This window comes from Barbus barbus (assembly GCF_936440315.1).
Source record: "Barbus barbus genome assembly, chromosome: 22".
NCBI classification, from domain to species: domain Eukaryota; kingdom Metazoa; phylum Chordata; class Actinopteri; order Cypriniformes; family Cyprinidae; genus Barbus; species Barbus barbus.
In genome coordinates, this window is record NC_136750.1 from 885,001 (window position 1) to 912,294 (window position 27,294).

The following is a 27,294-nucleotide window of genomic DNA, read 5'->3' on the forward strand; positions in this document are numbered from 1 at the left end:
GTGTGTGTGTGTGTGTGTGTGTGTGTGTGTGTCTGTGTGTGTGTGTGTGTCTCTGTGTGTGTGTATATATTATAATATTATATATATTATAATTTTTAAAATAATATATTTATATAAATATAATACAATTTAGTATGATTACTATTTTAAAAAGTACAGGTCAGAATAAGCATGTTTAATTTTTACCTAAATATATCTGTTGCGCTGAATGATGATGATGCATTGTTTAACCCATATTTATATTTCTTTATATATAATACAAGGACAACAAATAGAAAGACGGTAAAGATGTAATTTTGTTGTAGGCCAGTTCACAAGAGAATGACTCTTACGATCTGATTCTTTTTAATGAATCTGTTGAACAGGCTTGTTGTTTTGAGTCATTATTAGAGTTAACTCACCCACTGAATCAGCTGGACTGGTTCTTGACTTACTGAACTGAAATGGTTGTATTCCTGTGCTAATCTAAAAACATTTGACATTCTGTATTGAACATTTTCTCGATTCACCCGCTGGAGAGGCGAAAAGCTCATTCTGGGTGTCAAACTGAAGACTGTAAGCCTTAAATATCTTTGGCAGAGATGGGCTGCAGGAGGAGATGTGTTTGTTCCTGTGTTTAATGTTTGTTCCCATAATGCCCTGCAGGAGAGTGAATGGATGCAGCGGTGAAGGGCTTTCGGTGATAATTTATTCAAATGATTGGAGAGGTGAGGAGAGCAGCTGTCAGCTGATGCAGAGTTTGATTTCACCCAAACACGCTCATGTGTGGAGGACTTGGCTGACATAGAGGCGCTTTTGAAATCTCCAGTCAGTAATGTCTTATTTCCTCCTCTTCTGTGATTGAGCCGGAGGAAACACTGAGCATGGAGTTAGAGATGAAGAAAGAGTGACTGGAATCAGAACTGGATGTGGTCAGAGTCTCAGAACTTCTCCAACACTCAGGGTTTCTCATCGACAGAACAATGAATTTCTTCTAGCATTCCATTCATTCATCCATCCATAGTTTATTGTATCATCCCATCCATCCATTCATCGTTTCTTCTAGCATTCCTTCCATCCATCCATTATTTCTTCTAGAATTCCATCCATCCATTGTTTCTTTTAACATTATATCATCCCATCCATCCATTCATTGTTTCTTCTGTCATTCCGTCCGTCCGTCTGTCTTCTATCCTTCTTCTTATTCTCCATCGTGTCTTCTATCTTCCATCCATTATTTCTTCTAGCATTCTATCATTTCATCCATCCATCCATCAATCTATCATTCTGTTGCTGGTTTGTTTGCTCAACATTTGTTCATTTTGTCATTTATCCTATCATTCTATCTCTTTCTGTCATTCTGTCTATCTTTCTGTCTATATATTGTTCTATCATCATCCATCCTTTGTTCATTCTGTGTTTTTTATCACTTGTTAGCTCTGTTTGTCCATCCGTCTGTCTGTCATTTTGTCTGGCTATCATTGTCATTCTATCTATCTTTCTGTCTATTCCTCTATCATTCTATCTTTTTGTGGATTTACAGGCACACAAGTGAGAGAGAAAGCGAGAAAGAGAATCAGAAAGGATCACTTTCAAGATTCAAGAGTTTATTTGTCACATACTTAATTATACAGTGTATAACCAGCAGTGAAATGTAAGTCAGGTCCGCTCCATGAACAGTGCAATTATATGGAATACAAACACAAAGAATATACATAAATATAAAACAATTAAGTAGAAAATAAAAAAATTAAAAGAATAAAATATATAAAAAATGACTTTCAAGGATGAATCCAAATCCTCCGCACTAGTTTGAAGAACCTTTAATGTGACACCAATAACATTTGTCTCTTTGGAGATCTAGAAATGACCGTATATGCATGTAAAGAGGTTTTTGATGATAAGAGGAGCATTAAATAACATTTAATAACTTCATCCACACACAATAACAACATTGATGTTTAGCAGGAGCGTTTGCAGTGGAGAGTCTTCAGCGATGGGTTCCTGGAAAGATAAAGGTCATGCTTTGATTCCCTCAGCGTGGGACTGTAAATCAGCAGAGCCCATCAGACCACACACACACACACACACACACACACACACACACACACACACACACACACTCACTCACACAGTCACACACACACACTCACAGTCACACACACACACACACTTTACTTACTTACTTACTTTACTTTTGTCATTTAGCAGACACTTTTGTCCAAAGCGACTTACAAATAAGAAAAAGTAACTAAAACTAAAAGTTACAACTCTATAAATACTATATACCCACACATTTAAGAAAATAAAGAAATTAAATAAAATTGACACATGCATATAACAACATTTCAATAATAAACATATAAATGAAAAACTAAAATAAAAGCGATACTTCTATCCCTTGCTGGTGTCCCTGCCCGGTGGAGTCGCACGGTAGAGTCGATGGTCTTCACACTAAGAGGGCTTCACACGACGACTGCCGCGGTATAATAACCTTTTTTATACCAATCCAACAAATCACCATTTCCATTCAGCTGGATCCACTTTCCTGTTTATCAACTAAAAATGGCCAAGCAAGTGCAGACACTGACAAGATACGCGATACTGTACCAACTGTCTCTGAAAGTACACGCACTCACACACAGTTTCACACACACACAGTCTCACACACACACAGTCTCACACACACAGAGCGTCTGACACCTGGAGAGGAAGCGTGTTTGCGTGGTGGGTGGGCAGCAGCATGTGTTTAAGTGTGTGTGTGTGTGTGACAGTGTGATTGTGTGTGACTGAGAGTGTGTGTGTGTGAGTGAATGCCAGGTTTCCGTTTGACCTTTGATCCCTGAAATGTTGCAGACGTGATGGGTGAAAGGGCACCAGCTCCTCGGCTGGATTCGGTTCTGCTGGAAGCCGTAATTATCGTTACGATCTCCGGCGGATACACCCATTTCTCCAGACCGCAGTAACTTGCCTGAGCGCATGTAAGCCTGAGTTCAGAACACACACTCCTGCTCTACAGGCTGCTGTTCATGCCGGATAGCTGTTGCTGTTTCGGCCAAAAACATGCGATTGCTGAAATTGCATTGCATCTCTAGTTAAGAGTACAATGTAACGATCCAGGCTTCTGCAGACACATGGCTTATATGAAGATCTCTCTCAAACTCTCTCTTTCTCTATTCTCTACACTTTTCTCGTTTTTCCGCAAGAGCTCCCCTGAGCATAGAGGCAATTATGCAGCACTGTGGGGTTATATTTCATTCCATGAGCGTCTCTGCATTATACCATACCATTAGCACGCTTGCTAACAGCTTCATGCCACCCCAGAGAACCAGAGAGAGATGCTCGTGCTTTTAGAGAGAGAGCGATGGACACACCACTGTCTGTTGATCAGAGGTGACAGGATTTCTGTGTTTTGTAGTGAAGGGTGACAGATGTGTGCAGTCCAGTTTCCAGTGACCCCTGGAGGTCAAGGACAGAGCTACACTACTGCTGTGTGTTTGTTGTTCTACATCTTTAATCGGCCAACTTTGAGTCTGGAGGCTGGCCAGTGTTCATTAAACAAATTGCAACAACAACTAATCAAAATTGTCATGCAGCAAGCTTCTGTGGGAAAAGCGCATGACCCAAGTTCTCCTAAACATGAGAAAGCTTCTTATTAAGCTTCAAACAAAAGCATATAGTTTAACAGCATTTGCTGACATGTGCAAGTGCTGTTTAATGCATTAGAGACATTTTTCCCTCAGCCCAGGTTGTATGGGTTTTTCTTTGTGCAAATGTTCAAAAGGCATGCTTTGCATAAAGGCTCGTCAAGATAAAGGGTGACACTCCTTAAACTTCACTAAAGTGCGCAATAGAACAGGAGTGCGATCATTCTGACTTTGTAATGTTAAATATGCAATTTCTTTGGATCGGATGTTAAATGTTTAAGATGAACAAGAAATTAGTTTTTATGAGAGCAGTGAATGTGAAGGGCCTATTGAAATGGGGTATAAATATAATATAATTTCTGTGTTCAGATAAGTAAATGTGTATGTGTAGTATATGCTATTGTTTTACTTTATTATGGTGTGCAAGCTTTAGAATGTAATGTTTATTTTAAATGCCTTGCGCCTTATTTTTTTGGCACATAATGTATAGTATAGCCTACATAGATGCATTCTTCAGTTTGCACACTTTTTTTTATTTGTTTTATAAAATACTGTAAATAAAATTTGGGTTTTTAAATCCAATTAATCGATTGATCAATCAGTTAATCAAAGGCATAATTGACAGATTAATCGATTTATCAAAATAATTGTTAGTTGCAGCCCTAAAACAGTCACTTTAAGCTGAAACATGCAGTCTTTTCTTCAAGCTACAGGCACTGCAGTTTATTTCAGTGTTGCTGGTGCAGTCTGATCTCTGGTGGATCTCTAGGTCATCAGCGGCAGATCTCTGTGTTCAGATGAGATTCAGAGGTCATTTTGCAGGACTTGAGCTCTGGTTTATCTCTGTTGTGTTCAGATGAGTCTCTCAGCGCTGCAGGTCTGACCATTAAACTCAGCATGTTAGGTCTTTTGGGCTTGTTTTTGTTCGTTTCACTGAAGCTTTTAAGCACTTAACACTTAACCTTAGCCTGAATGCATAATGAAACCATCTGAAACGGCACCCTGCGGCTAAATGACCGCTTTTGACTAAACTTTGGAAAAATAAATCTGGGATTTTGACTGAAAATGCCAGTCTATGTTGATCAATTCAGTTGTTAAAATAGTTTCCTGTTCTAGCTTTCAAATAAACCTGGCAGTGTGGGCTCTGTGATGAATTGCTTATGTGCCTTTATCATTGGTCACTTTGTATAAAAGTGCCTGCTAAATGCATAAATGTGTCCCTGCAGCACAAAAGCAGTCATGAGTAACACAGGTATATTTGTAGCAATAGCCAACAATACATTGTATGGATCAAAATTATACATTTCTCTTTTATGAAAAAAATCATTAGGATATTACGATCATGTTCCATGAAGATATTTTGTAAATTTCATTCCGTAAATATATCAAAACTTAATTTTTGATTAGTAATATGCATTGCTAAGAACTTCATTTGAACAACTTTAAAGGTGATTTTCTCAATATTTAGATTTTTTAGCTCCCTCAGATTCCAGATTTTCAAAGTTATCTTAACTATCCTAACAAACCATACATCATTGGAAAGCTTATTTATATAAATTATAATAAATAATAAAAAATATATAATAAAAAATGGACCCTTATGACTAGTTGTGTGGTCCAGGGTCACAAATGTGTAAAATAGAAAAACATGCTGAAACTAGCCCAGACTGTTGATATGTTGTGGTCTCCTCTCTTGGTTTGGCAGAAATCCGAGGCGGTCGCGCTCCTAAAGACAGTCCGGTCCGGCAGCTGCCGCTCTATGACACCCCGTACGAGCCGGAGGAGAACGGGAGCGATCCGGACGGATGCGTGTGTTCCCGTGAGAGCAGATTACCGCAGGACGACGAGAGGCCGCCGGAGGAGTACGACCAGCCCTGGGAGTGGAAGAAAGACCGCATATCCAAAGCCTTCGCAGGTTCGGCCCGCTTCATTCCTTCCACATGTGTGTGATTATTGTCTTTCCAGTAGTGATTGATAATACTGAACAGTCAGATATATAACAAGTCCTGATCCCAGTTCTGTTGGTGGTGGTGGGTGCTGTTGGGGAGTTACTAACTAAACTAGTGATGCTACTAACTAGTTGCTCAACTGTCTCCGAAACTTTAGATTTTCCACTGAAGAGTATTTTTTTTTCCAACGCTGTAGAGCTTTATTATACTCTGGTTCATTTAGAAGATTCATATGAATAAGCTGGTTAAAAATGATTCGTGCAATGGTTCATTCGAACCCCTGCATGGCATTTAGTAGCAAAATATTTAGTAAAATACTGCAGTTTTCAGCTCGAGCGATGGTCATGCTACACTTTTCATTCCTAATGACTTTCAGTCATATGCATGCAAACACAAGCTCATGTGACATAATGAACTCTGACCTATGCAGTGTTATCATGGGAACACATGAATGACCAGTAGAAGATATTACAATTGAATTAAAATCAAGCAAACTTTAAATCTGCAGTATTGCAATGTACAGTGGAATAGATTGCATATTTTTGTATTTTGTTTGTATAATGATTTTAAAAAGAGGCCACAGAGTGTGACGTCATATTACGACCATTGCAGGGTTTGTAGAGATGATGCATGCTCAAAGTCTAGTGTGACTGACTGCGGCATCATTTATATAAATCAGGGCTTTTTCTCTTTGCTATTTATTGAATGTGTTTGGTGAAAGTAGATTTTTGTGTTTATTTATTTTATTTAAGAATTCATTATTTAATATTATTTAATATTTTAACTTTATTAAATTTTTTTTTTAAAGTATTACATTTAACAATTAAATTTAACATGCTAAAATATGAGAATATTCTATTTATAAAACTCAAAATACTCTCTAAAAATTATATATCATTTGATTTCATAAGTATGAGAGAATTTTGGAAAATCATTAACCAAGGCTCTTTAACCTTTTGCATTGCAGAGTTTGTAGAAATTATGCATTCTCAAAGTCATTTATATAAATCAGGGCTTTTTCTCTTTGCTATTTATTGAATGTGTTTGGTGAAAGTTGATTTTTGTGTTTTGGCTGTGATTGCTAATTAAATAGTTTCTCATTGGTGGAGGTCTCACTCTTTACTGAATAGGTTGGAGCGTAAATTCTCAAACATTTTCATTGCAAATCAACGTGAATGTGTAAACAGGCTCATTTTAATATCTCAGCCGTTGCTGTATCCGTCTGTTGCTGGGAATGCTGGGAGATTTGGTATCTCTTCCTCTCTCTCTCTCTGAAAGATAGCAACTCTGTTCCTCAGTCGAGACTTCAGGAACGGCTCATTTCAGTGTGAGAAAGTCTGACGCTTATCTGCGGACGGATCTCGAGGTGTGTGTGTGTGTGTGTGCATGTTTATGTGGTTTATGAGGACACAAATGTGTATAATGACATGGGTATGACCGGTATTACAAAGAGAAGGTGATTTATAGAACATTTTCAGTGTCCCCGTAATTCAAAAGGCTTATAAGTCATTAAGAATTAGTATTTTTGAAAATCTAAAAATGCACAGTTTCCTGTAAGGGGTAGGTTTAGGTGTAGGGCGATAGAAAATACAGTTTTTAAACCATTACGCCTATGGAGAGGTCCCCATAAACCATACAAACCGTGTGTGTGTGTGTGTGTCAGGTGTGGTGATTGTGTGTCGGCTGAAGATTTGGCTCAGGGACTCATGACTAATTCAATATAATAATAATATAATAACAAATATCCAGCAGATCGATTTTTGTGCATCAGTTCTTGAAAGGTGTTCCTTTCCTTTTCCTTTTTTTTTTGTTGTCCTGTGTGTGTGTGTGTGTGTGTGTGTGTGGAGCAGCACTGCTCTGTTATGACTGCATTAGTCGAGAGGACACGAGCAGAGGAGCGTCCAGGAGAGATGCCCACATCTCCTCCACAGGTACTGCGGCACTCAGGCTTTCCTCTCTGTCTGACAGCATTAGCATCACAGGAGTCTGTTGCTGAGGACAATATTCTTAAGGTTTCTCTTTGTCTTAAAGAAATATTCTGAGTTAAATACACAGATTAAGACCTATGCCACAGTCTGATGCTGATTACAACTGATTAATTGGACTTGTGCATCGGTTTATAAAAATTAAAAACTAGTGCTGTCAAATGATTAATCACATCTGAAATAAGTGTTTGTTTACATAATATATGTGTGTGTATTGTGTATATTTATTATGCATATATAAATACACACATATGCATTTATATATTTCAGAAAATATCTAAAATTAAGTATATTTATATATGATATAATTTATATGAATATAAATATATACACGTAAATATTTTCAAATTATATTCTGCATGTATGTGCCTTTATATAAACATAATAAATATACACAGTACACACACACATATATATATATATATATATATATAATGTAAACAAAACCTTTTATTTTTAATGCGACAGCACTACTAAAAACATGATACACTTTCAGTAGAAGCTGAAAATACAGAAATTATATTTTTCAATCATTTAGATATAAATGTAAAATTTTAAATGTTATTTAATATTAATCAGTATGTATCATTAAAAACATCAATAAAAAAAAAGTAGAAGTCTAGAAAAGTATTCCTACCTTAAAAAGATGAAATAGGGAACTGATCTCAAATGCTGCTGATTAAGCATAAGCTACATTTATTGTGGAATATTATATTTGTTGTGTTTTATGCTTTAATGTGTGATTAACTTAGATCTGTGTGTGAGTTTGTTTTAACTGTGATACACACTTTACTCCACCGTGAGGATCAAGGCCAATCATCTCCTCCTTTGAGAGCAAATCACAGTTCTTTGTTGTCAGTCAGACAGACGCAGCTTTCAAAGACTTTATTATTTCCCACATGTCTTTGTCCTAGTTTTTCGATACCTCTCGCCAATCCGCTTCAGTGTAGATAAAGCATGCTTTGACGTTTCTTTCCGTCAGGAAGCAGAGAAATCGGAAATCAGTCGCTAGGCCTCTGGCTTGCCACCAGATCCTCTAAGTAACCTTCCCACGGACCCTTAATACTCACGTTTCTCTGCCTTCAGAAAAATTTTCAAAAATAAATCTTCAAGGAACGTCAATCATAGCAGAACCCCCTCGAGACATCTGGTAAGCAGTCTGGAGTCCGTCTCAAGGCTCAACCCCTGATTCCAGAGGTCAAAAGGTCACCCTGAGGTCACGACATCAGAGAAACGCTCATTAGGGGCTTACCATTAATGGAGGCTATGTGCATACAGCACTTAAAGGAATAGTTCAGCCAAAGATGAAAATGAGCTGAAAATGTCCTCAGGCCATCTGAGATCAGGATGAGTTTGTTTCTTCATCAGGTTTGTAGAAATGTGTCTCTGCATCAGTGTCTCATCAATGGATGTGAATGGGTGCCGTCAGAATGAGAGTCCAAACAGCTGATAAAAACATCACAATAATCCACACCACTCCAGTCCATCAGTTAACATCTGGAGAAGACAAAAGATGAAACACATCCAGCATTAAGATGTTTTTAACTCAAATATGAGTCTATAATCAATAATAACGCTTCCTCAAGTGAATTTTTTTTTTTGCATGCTGGATTTGTTTGAGCTTATTTCCGCAGCGCATCCATTGCTGAGACACTGATGCAGAGACGGATTTCTACAAATGTATTCTAATTAGGTTTTCAGCTCATTTGTATTTTTGGGTGCACTATTCCTTTAAGGGAGAGGTTTCTGGGTCAGTGTCTGTTGAAGAGTTTTACATTCTATTTGCATTTGGCTAGTTTTCATTATTACATGAATAATGTAATATTCGCCACTCGCATTTCTAGTCCTGCCATTTTTGCGTGCCAGGATTGGTCTTAATTTCATACGGAGTTCGTCTGTCAGTTTTAAAATGCAAATGCTTGATTAGGATAAATACAGTTGGTTGTGAAGTCGAGGTGACGCCGAGCGAATGGGAGAAATATTGCACTTAGCATAAATGAGTGCTTGAGTTATTACCGAGGGCTGCGGCGTATATATGTTTCTATTTCATCAATCTTCGTTTGCTCCAACAAACCGCACAACATTAAAATCAGCTTGTGGTGAGCTGCAGTGCATCTGATTCTCTGCAATGCGTACAGCTCTCGATATTTATTTACCAGCAAGTTTATTCATTAAAGTGTGTGTGTGTGTGTGTTACATTCACTCATGTGTTTATCAATGCGCTGCTTTCAGCTGGATGCTGATATGTGCTTGTGTAGGTCACTGCAGGGCTGTGCACTTGTGTGTCACCTAATTAGTCATCTGGTTATCTGCTGCTGTCTCCTCACACACCACATGTATAGGCACAGAGTGATTGATGAGTGCAAATGTGACGACACTAAAGAATGTGTGTGTGTGTGTTTGTAAAGAAAAACCTAGAATGTGAAACCAAAATGCTCAGAGACAACTCTTCTCGCCCTTTGTCTGTGTTACACATGAAAGAACTTTAAAAACTGCATTACTTACAAATAGAGTGAGCTGTGACTCAAGCCAGGGGCTTACAAACCCTTTGATGTCACAGATATAATGCCCTCCTTCCTGAAATATAAAGGCAGCTGTTTATTTCCATGTTTAAGGAATGACGTATACTGCAGTAAAACCTCAGAAATTGCTTGTACATTTCAAGAATAAGTGCAAGGAATTGGCAAGTAATGCATTGAATTAAACATGACATTTTGAAATAGAGAGACTGAAATAGTATTTAATATAGACTAAGTAGTATAGTAATTTGCTGAAAATCTGTTCATCCTCAGGCCATCCAAGATTAGGATGAGTGTGTTTCTTCATCAGGTTTGTAGAAATGTGTCTCTGCATCAGTGTCTCAGCAATGGATGCTCTGCAGTGAATGGGTGCCGTCAGAATGAGAGTCCAAACAGCTGATAAAAACATCACAATAATCCACACCACTCCAGTCCATCAGTTAACATCTGGAGAAGACAAAAGCTGAGACAAATCCAGCATTAAGATGTTTTTAACTCAAATAGGAGTCTATAATCCATAATAACTCTTCCTCCAGTGAAAAAGTGCATCTCCTGTTGTCTCTCGCATCAAAATCCAGCCACATATTAGTTTAGAGCTGTTTTGAACTGTTTTGATCTGTGCAGATTTCTCTCCTGATTCAGACCTGAACACTTTTTCACTGGATGAAGTTATTAACTGTTATTTTAGATGACTGTATGCGGTTCAGATCACATGACCTGTTGTAAAAAATAGTTGTTTCATTCACACAGTCTGGAAATATGACAGTCAGTTTATAAAAGTGCCTTCACTAAGTGAATGTAACCGTATATTAACTGTAAAACAGGACTGACGGCTGTATATTGCACACACGTAGCCACAGACGCTCTCAGTCTGCTCCTGATCTGTCTGCATGTTATTAATGCAGTTGTCCGTCTCAAACACAGACTGTGAAAATGTCTGTGAGTCTCCACACAGTCCTGGATGACAGACGCTGCCCTCTGTCTGATTCTCATGCTGCTGCTGCTATGGTGTGATAACAGTCTTCTGTCATGATCTCTCACACACACACACACACACACACACACACACACACACACACACACGGCCTCATGGTGCTTTCTTGGAGCTCAAAGACTCCACTTCAGAGACAGAAATGCCAGAGGGCTTATCTTCACACACACATGCATTATGACCTCACACACCTAATGCCAGATTTATGGAAAACATAAACGTTAGAATAAAGTTAAGATGGTTTTTAAGATTAAATACTAATCTTAAAGAGATATTTCAACAAAAAAAATTTTTTTTGTCATCATTCACTCCCCCTCATGTCGTCCCAGCCCTTGACTTTGTTTCATATTCCAAACACAATTAAATGTATATTTTTATTAAAATTTCAGAGGTTTCTGTGCCCCTATTGAAAGTCCACGTGACCACAATTATAAAATCCAAAAAGGTCATAAAGGCATCATAAAGTCAATCCATGTGAAGCAAACACTTTAATCCAAGTCTTCTGAAGAGACACAATCACTTTGTAAGATGAATACAATAATAATAATAACTTTGTTATGAAGAGTTCCTGGAAATAATGTTCTGGAACATCATTGTTAATAAGCTCTTAAAGGTCTCATGGCATGAAAATTTCACTTTATGAGGTTTTTTAACATTAATATGAGTTCCCCTAGCCTGACTATGGTCCCCCAGTGGCTATAAATGGTGATAGGTGTAAATTGAGCTCAGATGGCCCGATCTGGAATCTTCCTCGTATGTCGTCATACGGGGAAAGGTTACCTCCCCTTTCTCTGCTTTGCCCGCCCATGAGAAAATGAGCTACGCCCGTGCGAGGAGAGCGAGAGACATCATGGCTTGCAAACGAGCGAAGAACTGTTTTGCGTCTGAGTAATAAACTGCGCATATTAACAGACAAATTATGTTCATATTTAAAAGTCCAAACAGTCAGTAAGCGACAAGTGCTTGGAAACGCTGTTTTGTTAATGATTTATTGATGAGTCTGCTGCTTTAAGGCAAACTGAAAGCGCTGCTTCTCTGCCGCTCGCTGCTCAGAACAGACGCCGAGAGAGGACACTGCGCCGGGAGAGAGACCTCACGCTCGCGGGGCAGTACTGGAGACATATTACAACTGCATGATAAGGTTTTTTTCTTTTTAAGTCGTTAGGTTTGTTAGTATGTACCCGTTATGGGAAAAAAGCCGCCCAAAGGGTCTGAAAGTTACTAAATATTGTGCTAAAGTCGCGCTCGTGTGTGTGTGTGTGTGTGTGTGTGTGTGTGAGACGCGGGAGCTGATGGCAGCGGGCGGTGGATATTGCTGCGGTCCGCCCAGGTAAAGTCTATATGTGGGAAACACTGACCGTATCCAGACACAATATTTTAAACTAACCATTCGGAGACGTCCTGCTGTAGCCGCTGAGTTGCAACTTCTTCATCCGGTGCTTCTCCATCCGGATCAGATTCTGGGTCAAACTCAAAAGCTTGAAGGACTGCGTGTCTACGAGCCATTGCCATACATCCACTGTCAACATTAGCACATGGTACCGTGGTGCAAGCTGCAGGCCACACCCACCCTCCACCTTGCCCCGCCTCTCTCCTCATCATTAGCATTTAAAGCTACAGACACAGAAATGGTATGTACTAAGGAAAGCTCATTTTGGGACTGGCTCGTAGTGGCTGAAATTCTGCACCAAGGCTGAATTTCGGGAACGATACTTCAGATACAGTACTAGGGACCACATAGGCCTATATAAAAGCATCCAAAAAACAGCATGTCATGGGACCTTTAAAGATGTGATAACCTCCAACTTGTCTTAAATCACCAAATGTAAGATGTTTAATGAAATTATGGGGTTGTTTTAAATATTACGAGTTACAACATAACTCTATATACATATGTGACTGATATAACTGATACTAGAGATGTGCACCAGCGATCGATCATGTAAATCGGTCATGACTATACATGACTTTTTTAATTCTATAGTTACAACATAATCTTCAGCACATATAAGCGCAGACACACACCGGACACAATCACTCTAGAGAGAGCACAAATTAATGCAACAGATGCTCCGATTATGAGATTCTTAAAAAAATGACTATTTAAAACACAGCGCATTAAAAATGCAACAGCAGCAAGTGCTGAACTCTTGTCAAGTCAGTTAGTGATGAAAACAGTGTGCACACGTATGGTTATAACAGCCTGCAGGGGGTGAGAAAAAAAAAAGACTGCTTTTGAGGTGTTTTTAATTGCATTAATCAGTGAGTCTTCAGCAGGAGTTGCCATACAATCATCAAAAGCTGTCATTGTAATGTTAAGAAAATGCTTTCAAAATCTGTGTACTCTTTTCACATTCCAGGTCCGTTTTGACCCAAATAATTGTCAATTTAATAATAAAACAGAAAAAAGAAAAACATAAAACAGCCATAACTTCATATTTTTCAGTCAAAACCATGTTTCTGATCAGCAACTATTTGACATCATTACCATGTTATTACTACAAAAACAGTCCATTTATTTCTAACAAAACACCATCAAAACAACCTAAATATTACTCTGAACATTTTCAAACAAATTCATTTTACTTGCATAAACTTTTACTCTCAGATGAAAAAAGTGATCAGTTTGTCATGCTGCAATATTTCATCAACAAAATATATTTTGACACTAACTTCGTAGATAATTTTACAGAAAGTATTTTTGACACCTAATGGTGCTCCATACCTGGGTCATAATGACTGTACTTGAAATGTGTAGCATTTTGTTTTTAATTGATTATATCTCTATTAAAAAAAAATTATAATAATTAAAAAAACAGGTTAAAAATCTTGAACAACCAAAAAACTAAATAAAATAAAAAATGCATGTGTATTTTGATGGTCTTAAAGCATTTGAAATGTTTGTTACCCTACTAAAACTGCATTTTTTAGACATTTTTGCATCATGAAAATATTTGAGATCCTAAGTTCATGCAAGAAATGCATTTAGGAACATTCTTACTAGCATCTTAGAATTAATCTTAAGAAATGTCTCTTTCTGAGGTTCTGACTTCTATCAGAAATCTGCTCACACTAACTGTTTTATCACAGATGGCTGCGCTGAAATACCACAGGAACTGCTGTGAGCTTTTGAAAAGGCGCTTGACTTTTCTAATTGCGCTCGAGGCGTAGGCAACACACTTTACCGCGTTTCCACCGTATAATTACCTCACACCCCCATGTTTTAAATGCACATACAATCTGCCAGCAGCCGCTCAAGAGGCTCTTTAGGAGAGCGGGTGCTCCTCGAAGTCACGTTTCTCCTGAAGTCAGTCGAGCTGACGGTTCATTAGAAAGCAGAGGAGTGGATTGTGGCTGTTATTGAGTCTGTATGAATGTTTGATGCTGTTTTATGAGACTTCAGCGCTGTCGGATACTATTGCAGCTAACCTCGTCAGTCGTGTCGCTTCAGTACATCGGACCCTGAGCCATTAATATTTCATGTCTTATCGTGGAATCGATTCATGCTTCTTCATCTGCCCTAAAGCCTGATCGTGGCCCTTTTTTCTGTCCTGATGTCTTAATTAGGTCTGCGATGAAAAGTGTGAAATGAAATCCATCCGTTGTGCTGTTTACAGCGGCCGGATCCGGATGAACCGAGCCTTCAGCGTCTCTGCTTTCAAATCTGGAGCATGAGATAAACCGGCCTGCCTGCCTGAGTCCTGCCCAGGGGAATTGTGGGAAATTGAGGCAGCCTTTTTTGCACACTCTTTTCCCCCAATTTTGCTGGCGGTTCAAGGAAAGGACAGCGAACAGACACTGTGTGTAAGACTATATCAGCCTCAGCCGTGGCAGACTGGGGAGCTCAGCCAAAGTTCAAAGCTGTCGCTGCTGTATTTATGCATCTGTGCATCAATATTAATCTGAGGCTGGTGCTTGTGATATTGCAGCTCTTCTGCCACTTTTATTAAATTGGCTATTATTTGGTGACAGCGGGTTCCTCATTCGTTGTGATTTGGTAAAATGAGCTGAGAGAGAGAGCAGAAGAGTGCCTGTCAAAGGAGCAGTGTGTAATTGCTGTTGTAATTGGTGTTGTTGCGCCTTTGCAATCATAAAATCATTTTTTTTTTGAGAGTAACGGCAAAAGTAAACGATACTCTCGAGTCCTCGTGATCCCGCTGTTCCAGCTTCATTTGTTTTTCACACTCCGTCTTTAAAAGAACAAAACTCAAGATCTCTGCTATTTTATTCACTTCATGACTGAGTCTCTGGCTCTTTTCCATTCACTGATGTTGATTTATTTTTTATTTATTTATTTTTTGTTTGTTTCATATTTAATTGGATGCTTGAGTATAAGTACTTCTGTAAATATTGATTGTGTTAATGAGATTAAATCATATATATATATATACAGTCCCCTCCATAAGTATTGGAGCAGTGAAGACAAACTTTCTCTGTTGGCTGTGGAGTCAAGACATTTGCAAATATGATTAAAAGATGAATATGAGACAAAACTGCAGAATGTCACATTTTATTATTAGCCGTTTCAACACATACATGTTTTACCAAATAAAAAGAACAGCACTTTTAGAGTTCATCCCACTCATAGATGTGAGCATAAGTATTGGGACAGTTGAACATAAGGCAGATATAAAAGATTAAAAGCTATTATTTAGTTGCAGATCCCTTGCACACAATCACAGCAGTGAGTCTGAGACCCATAGACATCACCAGACTCTTGCTCTCATCCTTTGAAATACTTTTCCCAGCCTTTAATGCAGACAATCCCAATTGTTGCTTGTTTTGGGGAGTTTCTGCCTTTACTCTCCTCTTCAGCTGCTGAAATTCATGTTCAATCAGATTTAAATCTGGAGACTGACTTGGGCAATCTAACACTTTCCATTTCTTTGCTCTTATAAATTCCTTGACTGAACTGGCAGGGTGTTTTGGGTCATTGTCCTGATGCAATATGAAGCACTTACCAATGAATCTGGTGGCATTTTCTTGAATATTGGTAGGCAAGATGGTATTGTACCCTTCCAAATTCATTCTGCTACTGTCATCATACATTAAGTCATCAGTAAAGTTGAGAGGGCCTGTTCCAGAGACAGCCATGCATGCCCATACCATGACACCACCTCCACCATGCTTTACAGATGAGGCTGTATGCTTGGGATCATTGCAGTTCCCTTTCTTTCTCCACATTTTTGCTTTCCCATCACTTAGATAAAGGTTCATCTTTGTCTCATCGGTTCATAATCACAGTTCCAAAACTCTTCTGGCTCACCTTTGTGCTTTTTTGCAAACTCTACTCTTGTCTTTCTATGTTTGGTGCTGGTCAGAGGTTTGCATCTTGCTGTGTAGCATCTGTAATTCTGTGTAAAAGTCTCCTGAGGACAGTAGATTGTCAGAGCATCACCCCAGCTTTCTGGAAGTTGTTGGTGATTTTACAGACATGTCTTTTAGTATTCATTTTAACAGCTTTTATGATACTGTTGTTTTCTCAGCCGATCAGGTAGTTGTTGGTTGCTGGTGGTTTCCAAACTCTTGATTTATCCATGCCCTTTGTTTTTGCTGGAGCTCTAACTGACTTCCTCTTTTATTTTAGCATCCAAATTGCTTGCTTTTCTCTGAAAGTCAGCTCCCTCTTATGACTGGTTTTGTGCTCCAGGGTTACATACACAATTCATCTTATCTGGGTGGCTGCGAATTCACTTTTGCTTTCCTACAGACACAAGAGGCGAAGCTCCGCTCTCCCAAAACAATTACACGCTAATCTGCGGCACCCAATGAGAATGAGCTCGTTAATCAGGCTGCTTTCAGGCCTTCACTTCACCCGCTGCGGAGAAACTTAATATATGAGCTCTCAAAGTTGCTGACCTCGCTAGATCGGTTCTGTTCAGCGAAACACAGGTGGATTATTACGGCTCTGTCAACCACCATCATATCTTCACAAGTGCTATTCGAGATTCCTGCTTAACCCTTAAATGCATGAATGTTTTGGCAATCATTATTACGTATTCGGGTCTTTAGCGACCCGGACCTATATATCCAGCACGGATGGATCTCTGGATCTCCTGCAGTAGCAAAAAACTCCTGATATTTTAAGAACAATTACAGAAGAATAAAATAAAGCATACTTCGTTACCTTTTCAAACTTAGAAGGGTTCGATTTGAGCAGATGATTTTACCATCGCTGTCATCGTCAGAGCGCACTTCCACATTACATTCAGCATCTGGCTCATATTCACGATCTCAACCATATTCTCAAAACTATTGTTTTTATTGGCTTCAAAATCCATATTTTGATCACTGGCAGCTGATGATATTCTTTTGTTTTATGAGTGAAACATCACGCCATCATTGTGTATCAAACAGTGCCACCTCGAGGAATAAAGATGCATTGCAGTATTGAGTCAGCAGATATGTAAATATAGTTATGCAGGAAAAATACAGTATGCTTACTCATTTACATACCTCAGGTCTCTAGCGACCCTATACACTTTTTACAAAAAAATGTATCAGAAAACAGCCATTCTTTTATATTTTATTATCTTTTGTCTTGTTGTATTGTTTATAATGAGCAGCTGAGTCCTTAACCATCTTCAAGAATCGACTAAAACACATCTCTTCCATCTTTATTTGACCCTCTAACTCTAGCACTCTATTCTAATTCTATTCTTTAAAGAATGCCCCTTTTAGACTTGCACTCTATTCATTTACAAACTGCTTATTTTCTTTAAAAAAATAAATAGCAATAGCTTCTCTAATCATTTTGTATTTTATCTATTCGTTTTCTTTTTATTTATTATGCAATTAACAAAAGCAAAAAAGGCCTCCAACACTAGCTTGCTCTACTCTTTTTCTGTTCTGTCTGTTTTCTTTGTATTTCTTATATAAAAAAAAAAAAAACTTGCTATGTGTACTGCGTTAAGCTAACTGAGACTTGTTATAGCACTTGCATATCATTGCTCTTTTGTTCATTTTGATTGCTTCCATTGTCCTCATTTGGATAAAAGTGTCTGCTAAATGACTAAATGATAATGAATAGACTGAAGAACACTCTTAAAGATAAAGGTGCTTCACGATGCCATAGAATAACCTTTTTGTCTAAACGGTTCCAAAAAGAACCTTTAACATCTGAAGAAACTTTCTGTTTCACAAAAGCTTCTTTGTGGCGAAAGAAGGTTCTTCAAATTATAAAAAAGGTAAAGAAATGGTTCTTTAAAGAACCTTTGACTGAATGGTTCTTTGTGGAACCAAAAATGGTTCTTCTATGGCATCGCTTTATTTTTAAGGGTGAAAGTTGATGCCTAACTTTAAAACCATGAAGGAGGGAGAGGGTAGTGAATTATGTCCCTGGTCGCTAAAGACCCGAGGTATGCATTTAAGGGTTAATGTTTTATCTAGGAGTTGCTCACGTGGAGCACTCAGGAGTCAAAAACAAGGGCGAGTTCATAACCGAGTGCGTTTATCGGCTCGTAAAACACCTGACAGCACAGTCAACAAACCGCCGGCTTTATTCCGGACGCGCAGAGGGTTCGGGTCATTTGCCTGTCAAGTGCTGAAAGCATCCGATGCCAAATGAATCACAAGTGCGTTTGCTTTGAATTTCAGAGCCGTGGGTTGTATCCATCCTGCCTCCAGAGGAGCTTTTGTTTGTGTGTGGTGTTTGTTTTGGACCGAGCTGTTTCTGTCAGCAGGCTGACAGGGAGAAGATGCACGGAAAGCAGAATGAAGGGATTTGTTGCTTGTTTCATTAATAAATAGACGCGGTTCGGAGCTTAAGTGACGGCGACGTCTCATTTCTAACTCCCAGTGTACTCTGACTCGCTCTGTGCTGTTTTTAATTAACTGGCACTGCAGAGTTAATTCATGGACAGAAGTGGTCACTGGGAAGCGTTGAGATAAGAGAAGCATGCACTGTGGGTAATGTTGCGCTAGAATTAATAAACACAAATACACTCGACGCTACGGTCATGTTTCTGTCTACTGAAGATAAATTATAGTCAAATACGGACATGTGCTAAGAAAAGAAGTACCAAACCATACCTTGACAAACCCATGGCCATTAGTAGTATAGTTTTACAATGCTTTTCCTTAAAGTACCTTGAACTACAATGTTAATAATAAGGTAATAACATGGTAATAGTTAAGTTTCCTGTGTTGTTTTTGTTTGAGTTATGGGGATGCACAATATGTTGGTAAAATAGATTTTTAAATTTATCGGTATCAGTCAATATGAGATATTTAATTTAAATGTTTTATTAATAATCACAAAGATGTTCACACATAGACACCACAGCCACATTTCTGTCTACTGAAGTTAAAATAGTCAAATACATGTCGAGAAAAAAAAACTGTCAAAAAAAGAAGAGCCAAACTGTACCGCAGTTGGTAATAACATGGTAATAACATGGTAATAACATGGTAATAACATGAAACCGTTCCATTTCCTGTCATTTCTGTCCTTCGGTGTTATTTGTGTGTGCTTTATGGAAATGCACAATATATTGGTAAAACTTTTATCCCCACAGGGGATAAAAGTGATTCAGCAGAGGCAGGAATGCACAGACCAGAGGGGGGGAAATCCCCCCCCCCTACAAATCGCACCCTGGTTATAATGCATTAAGACACTTATTAATTCATTGTTACACCTTTAGATAGTATAATGCATTAAACCACATAAAAAACAACCCTTCAAATATTATAATGCATGTTAACTTTGGCTACAATTGTTTATGAAAATATATAATGCATTACAACATGCATTATCAATAGCTTTATAATGCATTATACATTAAAGGCTTTAAGTGTTACCAAATATATTTTAAGTTTATCAGTATCAGTCAATATGGGATATTTAATGGTTCATGCTCATTTTCCCTCTTTGTTTTTTTTGTTTGTCATCACCAAATGAACCTTTAAACATTTACATTTATGCATTTAGCAGACGCTTTTATCCAAAGCGACTTACATTGCATTCAAGTTACAGTTTTTACATTTTATCAGATCTTGCTTTCCCTGGGAATCGAACCCACGACCTTCGCGTTGCTAGCGCCATGCTCTACTATTTGAGCTACAGGAAAGCTATAATTAAAAGCACCAATAGTTTAATAACACTGTTAAATTAACTTTTAACCTTTAGCAAATCTCAGAATGAATATCCATTTTTCATATTGTACATTATCGTGTTGTGATGCCTAAATTCACTTGTAGCATTTAAAATTATTGAATTGTGTTTTCAGCGTTTTTTATATGTATAATGTTATATGTAGTGCCCTCCACTAATATTGGCACCCTCTGTAAATATGAGCAAAGGCAGCTGTGATAATAAATCTGCATTGTTTATCCTTTTGATCTTTAATTTAAAAAATTCACAAAATTGTGGCATATCATTGAAGTAAAACAATTGAAAGTGGGTGGAAAATCTCATTGTGAAATAAATGCTTTCTCTGGTTCATGTTGGCCACAATTATTGGCACCCAATTATTGCGACGTCCTTTTCCCAAGATAACAGCTCTGAGTTTTCTCCTATAATGTCTGAAGAGTTTGGAGAACACCTGATAAGAGATCAGAGACCATTTTCTTCATCCAGAAGCTCTCCAGATCCTTCAGATTCACAGCTTCTTCTCTTCAGTTCACCTCACTCATTGTCTACAGGGTTCAGGTCAGAGGACTGGCAGAAGCTTCATTTTGTGCTCAGTGACACATTTTTGTGTTGATTTTGATGTTTGTTTTGGATCATTGTTCTGATGGAAGATCCAAACACGGCCCATTATAAGATTTCTAACAGAGGCAGTCAGGTTTAGATATTTTATCTGTTGGTATCTGATAGAATCCACGATGCCATGCATCTGAACAAGATGTTCAGGACCTCTGGCAGAAAAACAGGCCCACAACATTAAAGATCCAGCAGTATATTTAACCGTGGACATGGTGTACTTTTTATTCCTGTTTGTACTAAACTATTCTGGTGGGTTTTCTGCCAAAAAGCTCTTTATTTTGTTTAATCTGACCATAGAAGTCAGTCCCATTTGAAGTTCCAGTCGTGTCTGACAACTGAATATACTGGAGTTTGTTTTTGGATGAGCTAGGAGAATTTTTCTTGAAACCCATTTGAACGAGGCTTTTTTGAATTTAGGTTTTCTGACCCCGAAACTCGACCTTTTTCTGCAATTCTCCAGCTGTGGTCCTTGGAGAGTCTTTGGCCACTCAAACTCTCCTCCTCACCGTGCATTAGGACGATATAGACACACGTCCTCTTCCAGGCAGATCTGTAACCTCTTTAGTTGATTGGAAATTTTTCATTATTAGCCTGATGGTGGAAATGGGGATTTTCAATGCTTTAACTCTTTTTTTTTTTTTTTTTACAGCCACTTTCTGTTTTGTGAAGCTCAACAATCTTGTTCTGCACATCAGAACTATATTCTTCGGTTTTACTCCTTGTGATGGATGATTAAGGGAATTTGGGCTTTGTGTTCCTCATATTTATAATCCTGTGGAACTGAAGTCATGGCTGGATAATTTCATGCTCCTAGTCACTTTAGTGTGCTAAAAAATGTAAATATGAATGGCAATACACATCAGAGATATTTTACTCATAAGAATTTCTAGGAGTGCCAATAATTGTGGCCAACATGCACTGGAGATAAATATTTATTTCACCATGAGATTTTATCGCCGCTTTCAATTGTTTTACTTCAATGAAAGGTTAGAATATTTGCCTCAGCTGGTTTCAGTCCCTCTGAACCTGGTTCAGCTGGTTCAGAGCCTCATACGCTCTCAGTGCTGTTATGATATGGATCCGCGTCTCTGGTAAATGAGTGGGATGTTCCTGAGAATAGATTTGCTGTCACCGGATGGGTGCGCCTGGGCACGATTACATCCAGTAAAGCTGCATTAATAGAGAGAGAAAGAGAAAAGTGCATTGCTTCATGCTGTAGGAGACAGCATTTATTGTCTTTGAATAACACACCAGACAAGATCTGACACGACTGTAATGAAAGCAGCATATGGAGGTGCTTCAGTGTGTGTGTACTTCTAATGAACCGTATAATCTGAAAAAAAATAATAATAATCATCTGAATCCCACAGATATCTGACTGTCTTTCCTAGGAGTCGAAAAAATCTAAGAAATAGTTACATTTTTGTGTCTCATATAACATAAAATTACGTAAATATCAGTCGTCAATCTATATCTCTAATAATCTGTTTTAGTAAAATGAGATGTAAATGATCCAAACATATAACGCGATGCAATGCTGATTGAGAGATGAAGAAATAAACGCTCCTCAGAAGATGTGAGATGTTTTGGAGGCTTGTGAAGATCATTCCTCCGCTGAGGAACAGTGATAGTAAAGCTTCTGGAATCAAACGCTCCTCAAACGATCCCAATGATCAGATTTGAGACGCATGAAAATGATTGGAGAATCAAGTAAAGCTGAGCTGCTTCAGTCCAGTAAGTGTTCATCTGGAAATATGACTGCAGTTATTCTGACCTTTACTTGGGAAATATGACAGCAGAAAGACACTGAATGCTTGTACAATTACCCTAAAAGTGTTTTTACTTGAACAAAAAACTCTAAACTATCAGATGACATGAAGGAGATTGTGTGAAAGCTAAAGAAATCAGGGTTACACTTTTGATAGTCCACTTTAGACATTCTACTAACTATAAGTAACTTTGTAACTACATGTCAGCTAATTCTCATTAAGTTGCAGCTACTTGTGTACTAACTCTCAGAGTACACTGTTAGGGTAGGTTTAGGGTTAGTAGAATAAGTTGACGTATACTTGCAAAGTTTCTAATAGTCATTATGTTGTGGACCCATAAAAATAAAGTGTGAGCAGATATTAAGCAGACAGTCTACTAATACTCTAATGACTGCTAGCTGACATGGAGTTGTAAAGTTACTTACTGTTAGTAGCATGTCTAAAGTGGACTATCAAAATAAAGTGTTACCGAAATCAGATGTGATGCAGTGGTTTTCTAGGGTTAATCCTGAGGTCTGTGTTTGACAGGCAGAATCCTGAATGCTCTCCATCACTGTTTGTTTCCTGGTTCCTTCCTGTTTCCTGTTTCCAGTCTGTGACTGTTTGCCCTGCTGACCTGCTCCTGCCTTCACTGACGCTCCTGTCTCCATCTCTCCTGCCCTCCCCTCCTCTTCCTCTCTCTCTCTCTGGTTCTCTGCTTCTGTCTGCAGTAGAGATTAAAGTCATTAAGGATCTGCCGTGGCCTCCTCCGGTCGGGCAGCTCACCTCCAGTCCTCCTCTGATGGAGGCTCCGTCTTCTCCGGGAGCGTCAGCCTGTGACCAGCTCCAGCACGGTGGGTTCACCTCCTCCAGACCCCCAGCAAACACTCCAGTAGAAGGCTTAGGGTCTCTGATTTTAACAGTAATTAAGTATCTTACTTATAATAAATATAGGCTCAAAGAGACATGCCAGTCAAAAACTGTAACGCTGTGGAGAAGCTGGAGAAAACAGGCAGAGGCAAGGATCTATGTGCAGGGATTTAATGGAAAAACTAGAAGAGACAATAAGCCAAAAACCACAGGGAACAACGAACAGAATGACGGGCAAACAGACAAACATTAGGGGAGAGTGGGGACGGTTGCAACACTTTTTACATTTCCTTTAGTTTCTCAGAGACTGTTTGTATTAGAAAACCAAAATCTGAATACAATAAAGCCACATCTGTCAACTGCTCACACTCATTGCTGTAACATATGTGCATATGATAATATACATACAATTTATACTTGAATAGACTAACAACAAAGGACAGTTGCAACATTCGTTAAAATGTAATTAAAATTATTATTAAATATATTTTTGCAATTTCTTGATTTGATTTGTGTAAAGACTGAGTTCAATTAGCTATATAGAAACAGATAATAGTGGGGGGGGGGGGGGGGGTATTTTCAAGTAACAAGCAACAAGCATGTTTTGGTTAATTATTACAAACATTTAATACTTTACACTTCTGCACAGATCTCAGAGTCTGTAGGAAAGAGACATCACTAATCAAACATCCTTAACATCTGTTGTTTCTCCAAATCTATAATGAGATTAAATGAAGATGCTTTTGTTGAGATCTGAACAATGTCTCAAGCTTTGTATCTTGACTTCATATATCATATCACAGTATGACTTTTCTCATAATTGCTGCTTTATTTCTCCTAAATTTCACTTTACATCTCAGAATGTCACATTTAATATCACAGCGTGACTTTATACTGTATGTCTGTGCTTTCAGTTTCTTCTTCTTTCTTATTTCTTTCTTTCTTCTTCTTCTTTCTTATTTGTTCTTCTTTCTTCTTCTTCGATTCTGAAGCAGAAATGAACTTCTTCTTATGAAATAACATTTACTGTGTATGTTATTTCCTGAAAATATCAGAACATTTTGAAATAGTGATTTCCAGGACTGTAGGACTGTCATAATTGCATTATTTATTCATTATTTTGGGGGGTGGGATGTTTTCTCTAAAATTGGCTAGGAAGTAATTTTTGTCAGTGCAAAATGCTTTAAAAATACAGTACACAGCAACACTTGGAAAGGCAATGGAAATTCCTGGGAGATGTATTAGACATTTCATTGAATTTATTAGATGTGGGAACCCTGATATATATATATATAAAATTCAAGCATTTTAATTTCAGTTTTATTCTGAGCCAGAAATGGACTGTTCATTATCCTGTTTAAATATATTAAGCATCAAGTATATTAATTCTGTTTTGTTTTATTTATTTATTAATTTTTTTTATTCCCATTATTATTATTAGTAGTAGTATTTATTGTCTTTTTGAATAGTCCCTCGATTGCTCTATAAATTCAGCGTTTTATTCTATTTTGATGAATAATGTAAACTTTTATCTGTGTATTATACTTTCTCTATTGAGGATGGTTGTATTGTGCTGTTCATGTGAAGAGCTTTTGGACTCATGAAGCACATATGCTCAGATAGTTAAAGTTAATGGGCTGCTGTGAGATTTAAGCTTCTTTCTTGCGCTACCATCCAAAATTAGCATTTGCTTCCAGTGAAGCAGAAAATGACTGAAGGCCTGAGTCCAGCGATTCTGAAAGCACCTCATTGGCTTTTATGGAGCTCAGCGTCTGCAGATCCAGCTCCGACGCTCAGAAACAGCTTCTTTTCAGACGTTTAGTGTTTCCCTTCACAGTTTGCCACCTCCATGTAACGTGATCACCAGATTCCTCGACTGCGTTTCAGTCATCTGACAGAGAAATGTGCAGATTACAGATGTTCAGGTCCTCAGGAATATGGTTTTACGCTATCAGAAGATTTCCATTTCAGGCGTTTTGGAAAGCTTACGCTCATGTGTCACCATAAAAGCAAAGAATGCTTGAGAGTGGTGTTACGTGTCGGCCGTGAGCGCGCTGGAGATCCAGATTTATGTGTGGAGCGGTGAAGTGCAGGTTTGTGTGGATTTGAGCACATCGGGCGGCTGTAAATTAACCTGGATTGATCCTTTCCTCCAGAGATTAAGCGTAACACGATCCCGTCGCTCCACGTCCTCGCAGGAATAAACGGGTTAAAGGGTCGTTTCACAGAGATCAGGGAAATACACTGCGAGTAAAGCTGTCTGCCCTCGCTCTGGATGCTCACAAGCTCAAATTCAGATCCGCAAACTAATGAAAACACTTCAAATTATTTACGTTTTTGTTCATTTAAATAAAGCTGAAAAACATTATTAAGGGTAAATTTAAACTGAAACAGAAATTAAACCTAAACAGTAATATATACACACTCTATAACTGTTGAAAACATTTTTTAATAATTTAAATAAAGCTGAAATGAAATTAAAATAAATAAATAATAATAATAATCCACCTATTTCAACTTAAAAACTTCAGTTCAAGTTGCTGTCCTAAATTTTTAAGTATAATCAGCTTGGAGAAGTCATTTAAACTTACAATCTTACAAATATATTAAACCAATTAATAAAAACAAAAAAACAAATTCCAGTTGAATTTCATATGTGAAAAAGTTAAGAGCTTAATTTATTTAAAAACATATCTTGACTTACTGATCATATTATTTTTTACAGTGTAAATATTAGATGAACAACTTTCAAATAAAACTAAACGAAGTGGAAAAATAAAAACAGAACTAAAATTACACTTGAAATAAAAATGTAATCTAACCTGAATAGTAATATCGGTCACACTTTATTTTATGATGCTTTTTTAAAGATCATTATTTTGTGTATTTGGTGTAACAGAATATGTTAACATGCTTTAATGTGAGGGTTACCGTATCTGAAAGCACTAAAACTACTCAAAGCATTTTGTTAATTTAAATAAAGCTGAAATTAAGTAAAATATAAATATTGAATGAAATATTTACATAACCTCAACTGAAATAAAAATACAATTGAAATTAAATGAATCCTAAATATTAATATCTAAAAACAACAATATTTAAAAATAAATAATCACATTTATTGTTGTTAATTGAAATAAAGATGGAATAAAAATGATATGAAAATGAATTAGATTACTCTTGAAGATCTTGAAACTGAAATAAGGTTAAGTAGAAGAAAGAAAGTTAGAAACTGCTAACTGAAAAAATAGTCATATTTTAACAGAACAAAAACTAATGAAAATTACAAGAGCACATAAAATTAGTAAAAATTTAACTAAAATTAAAATGAAAACTGAAAATGTATATATATATATAAAACATTTACATTTAGTTGTCATATTTATTAATTTTATACTTTTTAGTCATTAATTTGTTAATTTGAGTCCGATGCAGGCGGAGGATTTGTACACGAGTGCTGCTTTAAAGTTGGTTTAAGTCTCTTTTCTGGTGTTGATGCAGGTCACATCTAAACATGCTATCAGCACATTCTCTGAATTACGTCTAAAAGCAGCAGTTAACCTCACTAATCAACCAGCTGGTTACTGCACTACTAGTCAACCAGCTCGTCATTTCTTCCTTTGTTCAGAGCTATATAGCACCTGACAACCTGTCGCATCAATCTGATGAGATTTAAATTTTTGCAGCTACTTGATGGGCCAGAAATTAAATTTGCATATAAATATCGTCAAACTCTTTTGTTTGAACTGAGAAAAGCCGGAGCTTCTTTTGTTTTGGCGTCTGAATTAATTGTTGCTGCTTTCCGGTCCTTTATTCTGGGCTCATATCTGCCTCGTGTCTCTGTAGAATATGGAATAATAGAATTAAAAGCGATGTAGATTTCATTATGCGAGAGTGACT

The 27,294-nt window shown here is 37.6% G+C and overlaps 1 protein-coding gene across 2 annotated transcripts in view; it reads left to right on the plus strand.

Moving 5' to 3' along the window:
- LOC306888149 (SH2 domain-containing adapter protein F-like) overlaps positions 1-27,294 on the plus strand; it is a 111,236-nt gene that overhangs the window by 67,867 nt on the left and 16,075 nt on the right. The window contains exons 3-4 of one of the 2 annotated variants that reach the window (XM_079446305.1): positions 5,332-5,541; positions 7,426-7,506. In XM_079446305.1, the coding sequence (XP_079302431.1) occupies positions 5,332-5,541; positions 7,426-7,506 (291 nt within the window). The remainder of the gene's footprint in view (positions 1-5,331; positions 5,542-7,425; positions 7,507-27,294) is intronic. The other variant, XM_079446306.1, reaches the window with a different exon arrangement.